At 37.7% G+C, this 20,917-nt stretch overlaps 1 protein-coding gene across 1 annotated transcript in view; it reads left to right on the forward strand.

The window, feature by feature from the left end:
* The window catches only part of LOC124721262 (WASH complex subunit 4), a 178,161-nt gene that overhangs the window by 149,794 nt on the left and 7,450 nt on the right, over nucleotides 1–20,917 (forward strand). Inside the window, exon 18 of the mRNA XM_047246139.1 lies at nucleotides 4,198–4,391. Coding sequence (XP_047102095.1) covers nucleotides 4,198–4,391 — 194 coding nt within the window. The remainder of the gene's footprint in view (nucleotides 1–4,197; nucleotides 4,392–20,917) is intronic.

Below are 20,917 nucleotides of genomic sequence, written 5' to 3' on the forward strand. Positions count from 1 at the left end.
TGATTTTTGGAACAGACAAATGTAAGAAAAATAGCATTGTCAAGGGAAAACACACTAAACAAGAAGATTACATATTGGATAACCACAGCAACTGCATAGAAGCGATGGAAAAAACAGATGCCTATAAATATCTAGGATACAGACAAAAATAGGAATAGATAATACAAATATTAAAGAAGAACTAAAAGAAAAATATAGACAAAGACTAACAAAAATACTGAAAACAGAATTGACAGCAAGAAACAAGACAAAAGCTATAAATACTTATGCTATACCAATATTGACCTACTCATTTGGAGTAGTGAAATGGAGTAACACAGGCCTAGAAGCACTCAATACACTTACACGATCACAATGCCACAAATATAGAATACATCACATACATTCAGCAACTGAAAGATTCACATTAAGCAGAAATGAGGGAGGAAGGGGATTTATCGACATAAAAAACCTACATTATGGACAGGTAGACAATTTAAGAAAATTCTTTCTAGAACGAGCAGAAACTAGCAAAATACACAAAGCAATCACTCATATAAATACATCGGCTACACCACTGTAATTTCATAACCACTTCTACAACCCTTTAGATCACATAACATCAACAGATACAAAGAAAGTAAACTGGAAAAAGAAAACACTACATGGCAAGCACCCGTATCATCTAACACAGCCACACATCGATCAAGATGCATCCAACACATGGCTAAGAAAAGGCAATATATACAGTGAGACGGAAGGATTCATGATTGCAATACAGGATCAAACAATAAACACCAGATATTACAGCAAGCATATTATTAAAGATCCCAATACCACAACAGATAAATGCAGACTTTGCAAACAACAAATAGAAACAGTAGATCACATCACAAGCGGATGTACAATACTAGCAAATACAGAATACCCCAGAAGACATGACAATGTAGCAAAAATAATACATCAACAGCTTGCCTTACAACATAAACTTATAAAACAACATGTTCCCACATACAAGTATGCACCACAAAATGTACTGGAGAATGATGAATACAAATTATACTGGAACAGAACCATTATAACAGATAAAACAACACCACATAACAAACCTGACATCATACTCACCAATAAAAAGTAGAAATTAACACAACTAATTGAAATATCCATACCCAGTACAACAAATATACAAAAGAAAACAGGAGAAAAAATTGAAAAATACATCCAACTGGCTGAGGAAGTAAAGGACATGTGGCATCAGGATAAAGTTGACATTATACCAATTATACTATCAACTACAGGAATCATACCACACAACATCCACCAGTACATCAATGCAATACAGCTACATCCAAACTTATATATACAACTACATAAATCCGTAATTATTGATACATGTTCAATTACCCGAAAGTTCCTAAATGCAATATAACATATACTGTACAGTTAAAAGGAAGTCACGCTTGATCAAGGTCCACGTCACTTTCCATTTTTAACCAGACCTAAGGTCTGAGAAAGGAAAGAAGATGATGATAATAGTAGTAGTAGTAGTAGTAGTAGTTGTTGTTGTTCATACTGCTACTGCTACTCCACTACTATAATAGCAATTAAGATTCCATGTTTGAACGAAATTCTTTGTGACTACTTCACATAATTTTTTTTATGTAGTAACACAGCACTTTTGATATCCTTATGATTATTCATCTTGTTGCTTTGATTGTCAGAAATATAAGCATAATGTTTTCTCATCAAGATGATATGTTTGTGATGTCATAAATATTGCAAATTCCACATGACACAGTTTCGTGTACTGAAGTAAAGAAATTAAGACAGCCCAACCTAAGTACACCAGCCATTGCATACACTACTTTCAATAAGTGAAATATGTGAGGCTATACTGTAATGTAATGAATCCATGGCAGTTTCTGCTGTCTTATACTACGCTGTTGAAAAAAACTACCGCCCCATCTCAATCTTACCTGCATTTTCTAAGGTAGTTGAGAAAGTTATTTATACTGGACTAATGACATTCCTGAGTCAACACAATTTAATATTTGAAAATCAGAATGGCTTTATGAAAACAAGTCAACATCAGTAGCAGGAGCACAATTAATAGACAAAATAATAACGGCCATAGAGAACAAGGAGTATGTAACTGGAGTGTTCCTTGATCTAGAAAAAGCTTTTGATTGTGTCAACATCACCATATTACTTGACAAGCTGTGGAACCTGGGTATCAGAGGAACTGGCTATGAGCTAATAAAATCGTATATGAGCAATAGAAAACGTCTTGCTTAAAACAAACAGTGGGTCTTACAAATCTAAAATTACAGACATCAAATATGGAGTGCCTCAAGGTTCTGTCTTGGGACCCCTTCTTTTCTTGATTTATGTCAATGATATACAGTATTGTTCTCCTAACTGTACAAAAATTTTGAATGCAGATGACACATCAATAGTGTGTAAACACAAAGACTATGAGAGTCTGGAGGTACAGTGCAACAGTGTAACCAATGAAATAGTCAAGTATTTTAATGAAAGCCATCTAAATGTAAGTGCCTCAAAGACTGCAATGATGGAATTTAAGACAAGGAAACAAATAGAATTTGACATGAAATTGTCCATAGGAAATCCCATTGTAAAAAAGGAAAAACGGACAAAGTTCTTGGGAATTAGAATCCAGGACAGCCTCAAATGGGACATGCATATTGATTCCTTAGCATGTAAGCTGTCGAAGAATGTGTTTGCTATAAATATGATTAGCAAATATTGTAAGGACATGGGTGTACTAAAAACTGCTTATCATGCCCTATTCTCATCAAACTTAAACTATGCTGTAGAAATATGGGGTGCAACAACTCAAGCCAACCGAAGTACATTATTAATACTACAGAAAAAAGTTATCAGAATTATTTGTGGTGCCAAACCTCGAGAAGCATGTCGGAACCTGTTCCCAAAATTAGGTGTGCTTACCCTTATAGGTGTGTACATATTGAAAGTTATATTGCTTGTGAAAACAATTAATCCAAATTTCAACTGTGACCTGCACCAATATGATACAAGGCAAAAGTTCAGATACCATGTAAATAGCCACAGAACAGCTTTATATGAAAAAAATGCTCTTCATGCTGGGCTGAAGCTAGCCAATGCCCTACCAAAAAGTCTCACAACCCTTCCTGCTATCAAATTAAAAGATCAGCTAAAAAGAATTCTAATTGAAAACCCTTTTTATTCCCTAGACGAGTATATCTGTATGAAAAGTCTTTTATAAGTATGTCAAGCTCATAGTTTTAAGTAACCTACAACTAATATAATGTTGATAAAAACAATATTTGTAATATCGTGATTGTGTACTACCAGAATTAAAATCCATCAAAATGTTAAATTTATTAATACAAACAAATCTTTAGTTTGTAATTTATAAACTGACGTATTCAGAAGAATAATCTGTATGATGTCCTGAAACTGTATTATTTCTAGGGATTGTATTTGATTATTCGATGTTGAATAAATATTATTATTATTATTATTATTATTATTATTATTAAGATGGCTTCCTAAGACAGTTGTGTATGCAAGTCATTGTATAGTCAGTTTCATATCATGTCATTGTTGTATAAGGATCTGTGAGATTATTCGAGTCCATCTATGGTTTTTTTTTTTTTTTTTTTTTTTTTTTTTTTTTTTTTTTTTTTTTTTTATCTGTTTCACACTACATCACTGCTGCATGCAGTGTCCTGTGTTTGGAGATAGACTTCTGGTTGCTAAATGACACACTTCTGTGGAAGTTAACACCATTTTCCCTAGAGTGTTTTTATAAATGTTCATCATATGAGTTAATATAAAAATATAGTAATGGTGTTTACTGTGAAATATTGTTTGACTTTGTTGTGGCCTACATTTTATACTGGAACAGAAAGTTAAATACAGTATTGATATTATTAGCTGTTATCTGTAACAGTGTTCTAGCTAGTTTTGTGGAGAAAAAAGTAAAGATGAAGCTACAAACATTCAGATTTTATTTTTTTGTAAAATGTCTTGCTAACGTCAGGTTTGTTAACAGGACCAGTACATTAATTGATGGTACCAATAGTCTTTCATCTATTTGGCTATCTGCATACATGTGGCCAGAAACTATAATTTTGCTTTTCTTCTTAATTTTTTGCCTATTTATAAATAATTTCTTCCTAAAATTGATATTGTTTTGTCTTTTTATTACAGGAATAGCATACATTTTAAAACTCCTGGATCAGCATGCGGAGTTTGATTCTTTACATTGGTTTCAGTCTGTAAGAGATAAATATAGTAAAGACAAAGCAGCACTTACAGGTGAGAATTCAGTGGTTTCCAAAGATGATGAAAAGTTGCAGCAGACTATGACATTGACAGCAAAACGACTTGATGCATACAAGCAGGTTAGTCTCATTTGTAATTCATCTTTTGGTTCTTGTATGCTGTACTAAAAATTTGGATTGTGCAGTTATGTCAAAGTAGGTTGTATGCAGAATTCGTCAATTTCAGTGAACCATTCAAAATATGTGATACTACTCTTTCACTTTCCATACCTCAGTTCTTCCTCTGAATGTTCTCCCTTTCCCCTTCCATACACACATTTTGCATACTTTGGATCCCACTCCAGAACATTATCTGGCAAGTATCCAAATATGTAGATTTTCTGTTTCCTGTAACTAGTTCTCTGCTATTTACAACTTAATATTGTCTGCATTCCACAAGAAACAAACTATGTTACGTTAATCATAGATAGATAACAGGATATTTAGAATACAGATAAAGAACAACTAAATGTGAGTTGTATGTAAAACAGTAAAAAGGAAGACTGCTCTTCATTGCATTAGTCAAGGCACTAAAAAGAGAGGGGGTACCAAAAGTTAGAGATTTTACAGTGAAAAGTTAAGTACTGAACTAAACTGCTTTGTAAAAGAATCCTTTTTCCTTCTGGAAAATCCCTCCCCCACTTCACGGGGAAAACTAATTGGAAATATTTTTGTTTCCTCAGACACTGGAACAGCTTTCCTTTGCATAATGTGTTACACCTTCAACTGTATCTGATTAGTGCGGGTGTCTGTGATAGTGTATGTAAAGTGTAGTGTAATGCAGTGTTTTATCTGTGCTCTGCATTGTACTGCCACAGCCCTAAATACTGTAAGGTGTATCTAAAACACTACCTCAGCTGCTGTTAATAAATACTTTAATGTACACTATATCTGCATCTACTTACATACTCCACATGCCATCATATGATGCTTGTTGGAGCAGTACTACTAGTTCTTCCATTTTCTATTCCATGACTGTCTTTATATCTCCGTACAAGCTGTGATTTCTCTATCGTGTCTTCATGGTCCTTATGCAAAATGTTTGTTGGCAGCAGAAGAATCATTTCACAGTCGGCCAAAAATGCCAGTTCTCTAAATTTTCTCAATAGTGTTTTGTGAAAAAAATGTCCTCTTCCCTTCAGGGATTCTCATTTGAGTTCATGAAGCACCTCTGTAATACCCGTGTGTTGATCAGACGTACCGGCAACTAGCAACACACCTGTGACTTGCTTCAATGTCTTCCTTTAATCCAAGTGGGTGATCCCCAACACTTTAACAGTATTCAAGAATGGGTCATATCCCCTGTGTAGAAGAGGTTCACTTTCCTAAATTCTCCCAAGAAACGGAAGTCTACCATTCAACTTCCTTACCATAAACTGTCTGCACTTGTTCCATTTCATGTCACTTTACGATGTTATGCCTAGACACTTAATTGACATAACTGTGGGAATCAGCACACTATGAGCACTTTATTAGAATATTACAGGATTCCCCCCCCTCCTCCCCCCCTTACTCGTCTGTGTTAACTTAAGTTTTTGTACATTTAGACCAAGCTGTCATTCATCACACCAAATAGAAATCCCGCCAAAGTTATCCTGTATCACCCTGCAGCCACTCAGCAACAGCACTTTCCTGTACACTGCAGTGTCATGCCCACTGGGGGCCAAACCGCACAATAACCCTGGGTTCGGTGGGGTGAGTGGACTGCTGTAGCCTGTTGTGGAGTTGTGAATCACTGAGGGCTATGGTGGGGACGAAGTCTCTCCATCATTTCCAGGTCCCCAGTTCAATACAATACAATACAAATACATGGTAAAAAGTCAAATTCTTTGTATGGGACATCCCATAAAAAAGAAACTAAGCAATTTAATTGCGCATTGTTGGTATTATTCTTTGTATGTGGATGAGAGTACTGATCGAACAGATATTAGTAAGCTACTTATTTTTATTTGCATAATAATGGACGATGTTTCTGTACTTGAAGCGTTATTCACTTTAGTTCCATTGCTCAGAACAACTTGTTTCGAAATTTTAATTTAGGGTACAAGGGGACCCTCCATACTGTAAATCACGGATTTTGATGCGCTTCAAATATGTTGCAGAGGCACTTACCCTGAGTACCTGGCTATCCGGTTTTTTAGTGACGGGCCTTAGTTTTTGAACAAATTGGTTTTGAAGTTCATTGCACACTTTGTATACCCATAACATTACATATATTTGAAGTAAGTAAGCCTAGTGCAGCGGTATAGGTTCAGGGCTACTGTGCTGGAGGTACCATGTTCGAATCCTGCTCGTGTGTGTCTATAACAAACAGTGTAAGGTGTGCAAAATTATAAAGATATATTCAGTTATTAATTTTTTCAAATATTCATTCCATTTGTGGTTCGCATCATATTCTCCCAATTCATCTTCTTCATTGAAATCTGTCAGTTCATCAACAATAATGATTTGTTTTTTGACCAAGAGATCCTTTATTGTGATGCATATCTCATCGCCAATTGCAATGGAATTGGCAGAGATCACGCTAGGCGGTGTATTTATTGCAAAATTCAAATCGCGGAGTAGGTTTTCAGCATATTTAATGGCATTTGTGATTTTGCCTTTTGATTCTTCATTCAACTCCTCTATTTGTGGATCTTCTTCTGGCTGCACTACTGCAGAAACATTTGGTTCTTCCATTTCACTGAATTTTTCTAATACACGGCACTAGAGACGCTTTGTGAGCAACTGACTCTGTAGTTAGATGCGAATGTAAAGGAATGAAACTCGCATCCTCATTGGCATAGGAACTGGGTTTCCTGTTATGGCTAATGATATTCATGGGAGAGGGGATTGTAATGGGCGGAGATTGATTTCAGATAATACAAGAAGCGACCGTTGTACGAACATTTGGAACTCGAACTGCGAACCACAAACAGAATGAATATTTTAAAAAGTTAATAACTGAATACATCTTTATAATTTCGCACACCTTGCACTGTTTGCTGATATTCTTTGAAATAAAATTGATAAATTCGCTCGATTTTGGAAAAAAAAAGTGCATGAGCAGGATTCGAACATGGTACCGCCAGCATGGTAGCCCTAAACCTTTACCACTGTGCTACGCTGACTTGCTCGAAATATATGTAATGTTATGGGCATATAAAGTGTGCAATGAACTTCAAAATCGATTTTCTCAAAATGCAAGGCCCATCGCTAAAAAACCGGATAGCCGGGTACTCAGGGTAAGTGCCTCTACAACATATTCGAAGTGCATCAAAATCCGTGATTTACGGTATGGAGGGCCCCTTGTTAGAAGCATGTTGACAAAATTGGTGCTTATAAAAAATATTGTGCAGTTTGTACAGATGCTGCACCAGGTACGATTGGTAGCAAAAATGACTTCATTGCTCAGTTAAGGAAAAATGGAATAAATTATTTAACTTTTCATCGCATTATTCATCAGGATGCACCATGTAGGAGCACTTCATGTGAAAAATGTCATAATGCTGTCCATATCAAAATATGTAACGAAAATTATGAATATAATATGCAGAGGAAATCGATCACTTTCTCATAGAAAACCTAAATAATTATGTTTTATGGATGGTAATGGTTTTCATTATATAAAGTATCGAGCCAACTGCTTGCATAAGTTTATTGTAAAACCTTCACCAGGTTTTGATACCTCTAAGGGCGACTTCGTCAGAAGGAAGCCACCTACATGTTTAAACATAGCGTCTAAAATATTTAATACTTGACCATACTGAAAAGGAGAACATGGAATAAAATTGGTACTTACATAAATTACATTATGTTAAAATAGTGTCACATGTGATGAGCTAAGGAGCTAAAGTCCAACAGTGGAAAATACAAAGTCCTCAATGGAAACAGTCAAAATTGTTACAATAGGTACAGCTCGTTAAAAGAACAGACATTAGACTGAACATTTGGCAACTAGTTATACTCCACTTACTGGGCGCTAGTAGCACGATAAATGCTCAACTGTTTGAAATATGTAACTGTTACAGTAATACATGAGTATGATACATTTTTAGATGCTTTAAAAAAAGTCATTGTGTGTGATATAAGAAACAGGATGTTTAAAAGATACACAAGGAGTAAAATAATTTTTATAAAAATGACTATGACAATACGTAGCAAAAATGAGTAAAATGATTGATTACACGTATGTGTTGAGAACAAAGAATCCACTGTAGCAGGATTTTTTATCAAGATGTTACAACAAGGAAAAAGGAGGAAATATGCTTTACACAAACTATACAAAACAGGATGTGGTATGCAGTGCCTTCTGGTGTACACTTGGGAAGCAAGTACAGAGTCGATAAAGCATAGGGAGAAACAACAGTTCTGAACTGGAAGTGAGTGAAAAAACATGAACCAACGAATCATAAAGTTGCGAACGGTGGATTAAAGGTGTTAGCTTTTGTTTCGTAACTATAGTTTTTTGTGTAAGATGAGGCCATTGTTACTGATCATATGTCTAAAGATCTCAAGTTCTTGTAAGACATAAAGTTTCCACCCTTTCTTCTCTCTATTCTCTCTGGATTGTGTCTGAAGATTAATAAATTCTCTGTGAAAGTGGAATTCTCAACATTACCTAGCAAGTGTTCCTTATATCTTATGTTAAAAGCCATACCGGTTTGTCCGATAGAAAACACTGGACAACTATCACAAGTGATTTTGTCAACTCCTGAGATATGTAAAGGGTCATTTGTTGTTTTTAAATTATGGATTTATTTTTTTAACTATTATTCATGTTGAAAACAATCTTGCAGCCATATTTTTTACCTAACAGATGCTAAATCGTATACATTACCCAAATAAGGTATTGAAATACCTTGTTAATTCATGGTACCCCTTGCTGGGTTTCTTCATCGAAAGATTAAAAAATCATACATCTTCCAAAATAAGTATTCAGTAGCAGATAGTCAGATCTTGGTGAATAAAATTAAAAACTTAAAATGTAACCAAGAGATGAAATTAATATCATTTGATATTATTAATTTGTACACTAATGTACAAATTTAAACTGCTTCAAAAAAGATATAACAAAGGAATAAGTTATAGACCTTACACAGTTTCTGAAAGTGGTAGTTAAATACAGCTATTTTGAATTTAATGGAAAACTGTTTCAGCAACCAGATGGGCTTGAAATGGGCAATCTGTTACCGGGCTTTCTAGCAGACATTTGTATAAATTCACTAAAAGAAAATTTTTTGCGAAGTTGTACTGCTCCAGTATTTGACATTCAGTGCTACACCAGGTATGTAAATGATATTTTGATTATATACATTGGAACTAATGAAGGAGCTTAACCAACTCAAAATCGTTTTATTAGGTACTGCATTGGACAGATAACTTTGCGTTTCCATCTACATATTTGACACTCCAAACCAGTCCTATTTGCAGATGATACCAGTGTATTGATTGAAGGTGGAAATAGAAAGGCTCTTAGGCTGTATGCTGAAGTCACAAATGAAAAGATTTCAGAGTGGCGTAAATGAAGGAATGTGAGAATAAATTGGAAATACAAATTATTAATAAAATCAAGGGTCTTATTTAAAATTATCTATGGTACAGAAACAGTGTGTTCCGATTTACGAAAGAAATGTTTCCTCCAACAAAAATGGCTTAAAATGTATTGCACTGTAAACGTATCACTGACTGCTGCTTTGATCTTAAAGACATATTCACAACAAAGAGACGAATGAGTGTGATATGTGAAAATAAGGTGTCATGTGTGAAATATATTGTGGGAAAATTTGACTATGTCGAAAAAAGGGGGGGGGGGGGGGGGGCAGCGCTTGACATGTTCACAAGGGGCAGCAAAATCCCTGGAGCCGGTACTGATTTGTGTGGTGTTGTACCTAGTGATTGTCAATAGAATTTACAAAAATGAATGAAGAGTCTTTAATGTTACCTAGTCCTTCTAGCGATCGCCATCAAATTCAGTGTCACTATTGCTCATTAGTATCTTTTACAAGCTGCCAGCAGGTTGCTGTGGGAGGAAGTGGAGCTCGTCCTAGCAGCCAAAGCGCTGTGAGCTCATGGTGAGCTTCCCTGCATACCTCCGTACAGTAAAAGTGTGTGAATAGTACAGATGCAGGGGACAAACTCTGTCACGACAGTTCGTCATATGCAGAGGTTGGAGGAGTAGCAGAAAGGAATACCCAATAGCTCGTAAAATCAGTATTTTTTTCCTGCATAATGATTACATACTATTATGCAAAAATGTATGCGCAAGTTTTAACAAATTTCCCAGTAAAGGATGAGGAAGTGGGGAGAGAGTGGTAAGAAATGCATGTTTGAATATTGGGGGGGGGGGGGGGGGGGGTGGTGAGAGGTGTGGCCCCTACTTTTAACTATTGGGGGTGGGGGTGGGGGGTGGGGGGCACAAAGTACCTTGCCCCCCAAGTCGGTGCCACTGCTTATGATTTACAATATATGTTTAAATGCTTACCGCAGCATTGCAGTACTGTCTCAGGTATCCCAAAACATCATTTTCATCCTCGCTGTCTGATAAAGATGAATCCGAATCGTGAAGATTAATTATGATAGGCTCCATCACCTAGTCTTGTCGATTTTCTTTTTAAAATCTTCTTCCTGGAGTGTTACCGAATGTCTAACCACAGTGTGCCCATGCAGATATGCTTACGTTGTTCACTGCTTCATGTGTTAGTCTTTCCACGTCAGCAATTCGGAAGGTGCTGTTTCTTTCTGAGATGTGGGCTTTAACTTGCACACATACCAGCTCAATAGGATTGTAGTGGCAGTGGTATGGAGGTAACCTGATTACTCGGTGACCATGCTGTCTTGCCAGTTCATCTATCTCGTAAGTGCGGTATTTAGGCTTGTATGTATTTACTAGCATGAGTAACTCGGCCCTGATCTGTGATGCTGTGTGAGGAATTCCATTAGACGACAACCATGAAATAATTTCATCCTTCCTGGTATTTGAAGTAGGAGCCTACTGCCATGTACGGAAGTAGCTATTAAACAAGCCACCGCTTGAAGACAGCATATGTCATTTCAGACTGATAGTCACCCGATTTCTTCGTCTTCGATGCTTTAATTATTAATTTACTCTCTGGTATGAAGCTTGTTTCTGCAGAAACATTCGGGAGGACGACGGTTCAATCCCGTCTCCGGCCATCCTGATTTAGGTTTTCCGTGATTTCTCTAAATCGCTTCAGGCAAATGCCGGGATGGTTCCTTTGAAAGGGCACGGCCGATTTCCTTTCCCATCCTTCCCTCACCCGAGCTTGCGCTCCGTCTCTAATGACCTCGTTGTCGACGGGACGTTAAACACTAATATCCTCCTCCTCCTCTGCAGAAACAGCACGATAAGGCATCTCCATTTTCCCACAGGAACCTTCAGGCCACCAACATCTTCACTTGTCTTCCAACACAGTAGTCTTAAATGGTTCTGGTGAATGTATGTTTCATCGAGATAATAAATACGTAGTTTTTCGGCTTGTTTTATCTCTTGCATTTCTCTCAAGAACACAGTTCTTGCTGCTACAATGTCACTTCTCTCTAAGAGCAATTTTCTTCCATCATTGCTCTTTCTGTATTTAAATCCCATCTCCCTTAATATTCTGAGCATGGTAGATTTGCTGCCATTGAAACTTTCGGCTTCTTTCACGTAGGAACATAATTTATCTGCCGTAGGATATTCACCTTTGCTATACATGTCGAATATTTTGTTGCTATACATGTCGAATATTTTGTGCCGTAACACATTCTTGCTGAAATCGTCGAGTTCACTTACAAATTTCTTTCGATTTTGGCACTTACCAGGCGACTTAAAAATTGGTGATTGGTTCTCTTCAGTAGATGCTTTGGCTTCACTGGCAATCCGTTGTACAGTTCGCAAACTGACACCACACACCTCAGCTGTTCATTCTTGGCACTTGGCAACACTGGGCGATGCTTTTTTGTCAGCTGTGGCTGCCGCTTCCAGCTCCCGTCTAAAGAACTGATACATGTGAAATATTACTTCTCTCACCTGTCTGTGTAATACTGGGTGAGATTTGCTGTTTCAACTGATATTACCACAATGCCTTGCAGTAAGTTCCGAAAAAGCACCACACACAATGCTAAAACCAGTCATAAACTTGCTCCGCACAGAACCACATTAAATCGGGCGCTCGCTATGGCTGACTGACTCTATTGGTCAGCAGGTCATGTGACGCCCATGCTACTGCACATCCAGTCCTCACCCACCAAGTTACATGACGCCCACTCTAACACCTTTAACCCACTGCACGCAACTTTGATACGTTGGTTCATGTTTCAGTTCACTTCCATTTCAGAACCATTGTTTCTCCCTATCCTTTGTGGACTCTGTACTCGCTTCCAGATTGTACAGCAGATGGTGCTATGTACCACATTCTGTTTTGTATAGTTTATGTAAAAATTTCCTCCTCCTTTTTGCTTGTTGTAAAATCTTGATAAAAAAAATCCTGCTACAGTACATTCTTTGTTCTCAGCATGTGTTTGTAATTAATCACTTTACTCATTTTTGTTTCTTATTGTCATAGTCATTTTTATAAAAAATATTTTATTTCTTGTGTATCTTTTATACAACCTGTTTTTATATCGTGTACAAATACATCTAAATATGTGTCATACTGATGTATTACTGTAACAGTTACATATTTCATACAGTTAAGCATATCGTGCTACTAGTGCCTAGGAAGTGGAGCACGTTACACCATGTTTACCTGGCATTGTAACTAGTTGCCAAATGTTCAGTCTAATGTCTGTTCTCTTAACAATTTTTTTTTGTTTCCATGAAGGACTTAATATTTTCTGCTGTTGGACTTGAGCCCCTTAGCGCATCATATATGTTTACAATTTTAACGCCATGTAATTTATGTAAGTACCAGTTTTGTTCCATGTTCTCCTTGTCATTGTGGTCAAGTATCAAGTATTTTAGAAATTTATTTCGTAATATGTTTAAACATGTAGGGGATTCCCACCTGAAAAAGATACCATCAGTGGTATCAAAACCTGGTTAAGGTTATTACTCAAACTTATGCAACTGGTTGGCTGTATACTTTATATATTGAAAACTTATTTACAGTTGCTGATGTCAGCCATGTTTAAAATTGTGGGTATTAATGAACTCGTATTGTTTAAATTTCAACTAAACAAGAAAAATTTGTTGTTTCCTGAGAGTTGCTGCGAATGAAATAAGAATACGTGGAGCAAAGTTTTAGGGATTTACTTCTGTTATTGATGAAGTCTTCCATGAGTTTGACAGTTTTTTAAAGATTTTTAATGTATAGTGTTGGAGAGAATTTTCACTAATAATTCAATGAAAGTTAGTTTTCGTATTCATAGAAGTTATCGTCAGTAGGAAGTGTGCAATTCACAGAAGATCCATTCGTGGTATCCATAACAAAAAGAAATGGTGCAATTTTTGAAGTTATTCAGGTACCCATAACTTGTAAACTTCACTCTTAAAATGAAATCTTTTTTTGGGTCAACATGTAATTTGGCAGTAGATTTTCTTCTACACAGTTAATTAAATGTGCTCAGCGTAAGAGACAGATAACGGGATAAAAATCAAAGTTTTAGTAGTTTATGTCACATAATGTTCACGCTAAGAGTGTTAGAGAGTACGTAGGGTTCACTAGTCGCTATCGCCACTGACTGCCAGTCATCCCTGCAATTGGTCGAGTGTCTGTGGCATGGCTGTAACATCACTGGGCCATTAGAGTTGGAACAGGAAGCACTCATTGGAGGGGACTGCATTACCAAGCCTGCTATATTTCCATCTTATTTTAACTAAATGACGTCCACTCATTTTCTTAACAGGATGCTGATAACAGCTTGTCTGTTATTTCCACCGTAAATAGTCTCCTAGCCTTCTTGGCAGATTGTTAACTTTGTCACTGTATCTTGATCACTAATCCCTGTGTGTCTACTGGCACTGTCAATAATGTCTGGCCTGTTCCTAGCTGCAAGATCTAATGCATTTTCATTTCGTATGAGCTGCTGAACTAGCTACTAAAGATAGTTTTTGGAAAACATGTTTAGAACTACTTCAAAAGTCTGTCCGTTCTTACCACCAGCTATGAATCCACAGATGTCCTAGTTTCTGCTTGGTAGGTTAAAGTAAACTCAAACTAATATTGTACTACTGAGCATAAACTTTCTTCGAATGATTCTACAACTGCTACAGTAGAATTTGGTGGCCAGTAAAAATATTCAGTGATAAATTTGAGTTCACCTAGGCTACTTACTCGCTGTCAGACTCAATTTTGACCTCAGTAGACACAATACTTCAGTCGATTGCAGTAACATCCCCTTCCTGTGTTGTCCAATCAGGCTTTTCAGTATACATTCCATGCCTCATTAAATATTTTGGAGCTTTCTACTTTGGTTTTCATCCAGCTCTTGGTTCTGAGTATAATTTGAGAGTGACAGCTTTCCTGGAGGGTGTTGAATTCAGGAAATTCGTTACAAATGTGTTGGCAATCTACTGTTAAAAATTCAACATTCAAAGAGTCTGTATGTGATCTGATTTTGCTCTCTGTTTATTGACTGGTGAATGTTCATCACAGGATTTCAAACTATTGTGTACTCTGTAAGTACTCTGCTACCCAAGCAGCTGCTGGCTCTGTATGTTGCACACCTGATCTATTGAGAGATGTCTTACGGTTCTCGACACCGTAACACAGGTTCAGAAATTTGCTGCCAAGACCATCACAGAATTGACAGTCTGTGGTTGAGACCCTCCACTTGGGTCCAAATCATAGGACCCTGATGAGTTTCTGGGTACGAAACTACAAATTCTGAGCTATGCTAGCACCCCATGAGTGAGGCCACTAGTCTTCACCACTTCAGCCAGTAGACCATATGAATTGAGGGTGGTCTCAGGACCCAAACAACAGGCACCATTGGTGTCAACATGAGCCACAAATTAAAGATGACTGCACTCTGCACCCTTGATATTCGCTGGCAGTCCTCTTCCAGTCTTGGCTGAGGTCACCCAGCAGACATACTGAGTGTACATTAGACTTGCATCCAGCCCTGGATGCTTTTTCCTAAGGAGCTCCATAACTCACCTAACATTGGAGTTACTGATAACTAAGAAACCGCCTCTCCCTGTGTGCCTGCTCAGACCTGCTGTAGAAATGGCCATTTGTCCACTCAGTGGGTGAATGGGCAAGGCCACATAGCCAGTTCACACACTGAGACTCCACCTCAAATGCCGCAAATACACTACAACCTGCCATTCACTCTGTGGTGATAGTGGCTGCCCCGCATCAAGTACATTGGAAGGTGCCTCAGCCAAGCCCGAAAGTGGAACGAGCAACATTTTGAGGTGTCCCATTCAACATGACACTTTCTCCGCCATCGTTACACCAAAAGTCTGCAGAGGGCTGACCACAATCAACAGCATCTTCCAACAGTTCACAGACTATGGTGAGCTCCTCCTGTGCCTGCACACAGCATGCACATTTCCTATCCCTCTTACTGCTAAATTTCAAATAAAAACAATAGGTAACAAATTTATAAAAATGAACCTTGCTGTCTTTAAGAAAAATACTTGCACTATCAAACTTAAGAACACGAACACAAGCTTCTACATCTACATCTGAATTTACACCTACATGACTACTCTGCAATGCAAAGTTAAGTGGCTGGCAGAGGATTCCTCAAACCATCATTTTTCCCTATGTAGGTAGGCACCAACAAAATATTTTCCCATTTGAAGGAGAGAACATTGAGTCTGTCACAGACACTGGTTTACTGCGTGCTTTCAGACAAAACAAAGGATCTACTCTTCTGGCAGTTCGCGAGTGGAAGCTGGCACCTGACAAAGATATGCTAGCGCAAGTGGTTACCTTACAATATTCAGAACTACATGACTGTGGCAATGCAGGTGGCAGTAAGCTACACTACAAAAACTAAAAGCTGCAAACAATGGAAACAACAAATAAAAATGATGCCTGTTACCTTTAGGCACAGACTTGCAGTACTCAGTTTCTTAAGATCAAGAACACACACTATTAGAAAACACTGAGACCATTTCACCGAATGCTGGCAGATGAGGAAACCAGTTACATTCATTGAACATCCTCAGGTGAGAGGTGCCTGGGCTCTAATGGAGTGCATTGGTACACATGCTATTGACCCTGTTTTTATATCTTCCAAAGATGTTCAGTGAACATAACTGGCAGTGAAAATCAGGGATTGTCATCACTGCAACTGTGGTAGTATTTGATATATGTTTGGTGGTGGTGGCGGTGGCGGCGGCTATGGCTATGCCTAGATGCCGTGGGACACTGCAGGCAGGTGTGGGACTTTACCCAGGGAAGTGGTGCAAAGTCCAGTGATCAAGTACTTTAAATACCCACATTTCCTCCCCTTGCTGTTCATAAAATTTTCTTTCACCACCAGGATTCAAAACAGAAACCACTCTGTTGAGCATCATTGTAACTGTGTAATTTATCAAATTACTAGACCAATATTCAGTTTGTAAAAGTATGGCACATTATGTTGTTACTTTCTTGTAATTCTGTAGCTATGTATAAAGATTCACGTTTCTAGCTTTAATAATAAGTAATTTCAGTATATATTTGAAAATAGTTACTTCAGTGCTCTGAAATTTTAAAGAGAATGACTTTAGAGTATTCTCTGTCTGATATTGAACTTAATTTTCTGATTTTTACTATTAAAATTGTTCACCGTTGTATAGCGTTGCTTAGTCTCAATCCTCATAGATGGGAATCATCCAGAATTGCACTTTAGGAATGTTATGGACTTACTGAGAAAACCTCACACTTAGTACATTGAATTCAAATAAGGCTATACATTTAACTAAAAAAGGACTATATCAAAGAATTGATGCAAATTAAACCTAGAAAATAATGTCCATCATCTGCACAAGAACTTTCCACCTTGGCCTTACATTGTCCACAATCTGCTCCTGCTGATAGTAGAGTGAGATTTTATATTAGGATAACAAAGTAGAGGCACAAAATACACGCATGTTAAAAAAAGCAACTAGAACATCTTGATGAGATACGATGTTCATATTCACTGGACATGTACAGGGCATTCAAGATGCATCAGTGTTACTTTTGTGTGTGTGTGTGTGTGTGTGTGTGTGTGTGTGTGTGTGTGTGTGTGCACGCTACGGATTGCTGTCTTGTCCACCAATTCTCATTCCAGATTGGGTTTTCCGCGAATGATTCCAGATCAATTCATTCCCTGGCCATTATCTGTAGTAAAGTCTTCTATAAACTCAATATTGTTACTATCATCATCATCATCATCATTATTATTATTATTATTATTATTATTATTATTATTATTATTCGTAAAATCAGTGTTCATTTTGTGCGGCGGGCTCAAGGAAAAATTCATTAATTTTAATCTGAGCTTAAAACAAAGATTATAATTGTAACATCCTATACTATTGTAATGCCTGAAACAATGAATGCGTGACAAGATGGCACCAGTGAATTATATTTTATGCACATTTTAGCCTACAATTTTGTAGCAATCTCAAAAAGAATTCTAGTGTAGTAGGTGGAAGCTGTGGAATGTATTGCATATTCTGCAAATAGTAGGAAAGGCAGGTTCAAATCCTGCCTCAGGCATGTGTGTGATGTCCTTAGGTTAGTTCGGTTTAAGTAGTTCCAAGTGTAGGGGACTGGTGACCTCAGATGTTAAGTTCCATAGTGCTTAGAGCCATTTGAATGATGTTGTTGTGGTCTTCAGTAAAGACTAGTTTGATGCAGCTTTCCACGCTACTCTATCCTGTGCAAGCCTCTTCATCTCCGAGTAACCACTGCAACCTGCGTCCTTCTGAATCTGTGTACTGTATTCATCTTGTCCCTTCTCTCTACAATTTTTACCCCCCACACTTCCCTACAGTACCAAATTGGTGATCCCTTGATGCCTCAGAATGTGTCCTACTACTAATCCCTTCTTCTAGTCAGGTTATGCCACAGATTCCTCTTCTCCCCAGTTCTGTTCAGTACCTCCTCATTAGTTACGTGATCTACCCATCTAATCTTGAGCATTCTTCTGCAGCACCACATTTCAGAAGCTTCTGTTCGTTTCTTGTCTAAACTATTTATCATCCATATTTTACTTCCATACAGTCCGCAGCTCGTGGTTGTGCGGTAGCGTTCTCGCTTCCCGCGCACAGGTTCCCGGGTTTGATTCCCGGCGGGGTCAGGGATTTTCTCTGCCTCGTGATGACTGGGTGTTGTGTGATGTCCTTAGGTTAGTTAGGTTTAAGTAGTTCTAAGTTCTAGGGGACTGATGACCATAGATGTTAAGTCCCGTAGTGCTCAGAGCCATTTTTTCACTTCCATACATGGCTACACTCCATACAAATACTTTCAGAAAGGACTTCCTGACACTTAAATCTATATTCAGTGTTAACAAATTTCTCTTCTTCAGAAACGCTTTACTTGCCGATGCCAGCCTACATTTTATATCCTCACTATTTTGCCCATCATCAGTTAATTTGCTTCCCAATTAGCAAAACTCATCTACTACTTTAAATGTCTCTTTTCTTAATCTATTCCCTCAGCATCACCAGATATAATTTGAGTACATTCCATTATCCTCATTTAGTATTTGTTGATGTTAATCCTATATCCTCTTTTCAAGACTCTGTCCATTCTGTTCAACTGCTCTTCCAAGTCTTTTGTTGTCTCTGACAGAAGTACAATGTATCAGCACACCTCAAAATATTTGTTTCTTCTCCCTGGACTGAGTCGCCCTGCTATGATTTTTCCTAATACTTTATGTACTATACAGAGCAGTGCAATTCCTCTATACGAGGTATGTCCACAAAGTAAGTTCCGTTTGGTTATATAAAACAAACATGTATGGATACAGAAAAAATACTCATTGTACAAAAATCTACAACTGTTAAACTACTTTTCTACATAGCTTCCGAAATTTTGTAGGCACTTGTCATAGCGTGGCACAAGTTTTTGTATGCCTTCTTCATAGAAGGTTGCCGCCTGTGTATTCAACCATGTGGTAACATGTTCTTTCAGCTCATCGTCATCGTTGAAGTGTTGACCACCATGGACAGATTTTAGGTGTAAGAAGAGATAAAAGTCTCTAGGAGCGAGGTCCGGGCTATATGGGGGATGATCAAATGCATCCCAGTGAAATTCCCATAAGAGCTGTTCAGTCACATTCACTGTGTGAGGTCAGGCATTATTATGGAATAAAACACCACCTTTTGACAGTAATCCTCAGCACTTGTTCTGTATTGTGTGGCACAATTTCTTAATGGTCTTGCAGTAACCATGTGCAATGATTGTTTGGCCTCTTGGTAAGAAATCAATCAGCAAAATACCTATTCTATCCCAAAACATGGTGCACATGACTTTTCTGGGTGTCAAGATTTGCTTAAGCTTAACCTTCGTTGGGGATGAAGTGTGCCTCCATTCCATTGATTGCCGTTTTGTTTCAGGGATGTTGTACAATACCCAAGTTTCATCCCCCTTGACTATCCGAGAAAGAAAACCATCGCCTTCTTCATTGTAGCATGTCAAAAACTGAAGTGCACTGCCAATCCATTGTTTCTTGTGTTGTTCAGTAAGAATTTTGGGTACCCAACATGAGCAAAGTTTTCAAAATTTCAGGTTTTCAGTAACAATTTCATGAATTAGGGATCGTGAGATTTGTGGAACTTCCATAGCAGGGGCACTATGTGTAAACCTACGGTTGTGCTTAATCTTCTCTTCAGTTGTGTGAACCAGTTCATCAGTAACCACAGGCGGGTGTCCAATTAGTTTTTCATTGTGCGCTTTTTTTCCACGTCCTTCATTAGACAGTCTGACCCATCTTCTAACCATTGAATCATTCATAGCATTTTGTCCGTAAACTTAGCAGATTTGCTGATGAATTTCCTTTGGTTGAACTTTATTTGCATTTAGAAAACAAATCACAGATCTGATTTCACACGCAGCAGCATTTTCAATTACGACTGACATTATAAAGAAGCACTACAAAGCACACGTTGGCAGCAGCAATGTGAAAATGTTGTACATGTCTTCTCCTGGAGTCAGAGTAACTGCCACGCATGCTCGGAACTGCAATTTTAGCACTGCCGCAGATATAAATAGAAATGGAACTTACTTTGGGGATGACCCTCGTAATTCACAGTCAGCTTTGTCGTGTTTTTTTATGTAGAGGGTAGAATATTGCTGTATTCCACTATTCCAGCATATTTTCTTTCCACCATATTTCCATTATAGTCTCATGCAAAACCATTATTAGTTTTTCTCTACCTTATTTTATCATTTCTGCTGTAATATTGTCTTCTCCTGGAGCTTTACTGTTTTTAAGAGTCTTGATACTATCTTTAACTTCTTACATTGTTGGTTTCACGACAGCTTTGTGATACTCTTTTTTTCTGTTTACTTCCTACTCCATCAGCATCAACTTCACCTACATTTTCAGATTCTCTATTCAGTAGTTCACTAAAATACTCCACCATCTGTCTAAAATCCGATCTTTTCCACCAGTCAGATTTCCCTCCTTATCTTTACAGTAAACTGCTCTGGTTTGGAATCCTTTCTTTATACCTTTCACCCCCATATAGAATT

Source organism: Schistocerca piceifrons, chromosome X, assembly GCF_021461385.2.
Source record: "Schistocerca piceifrons isolate TAMUIC-IGC-003096 chromosome X, iqSchPice1.1, whole genome shotgun sequence".
NCBI lineage: Eukaryota > Metazoa > Arthropoda > Insecta > Orthoptera > Acrididae > Schistocerca > Schistocerca piceifrons.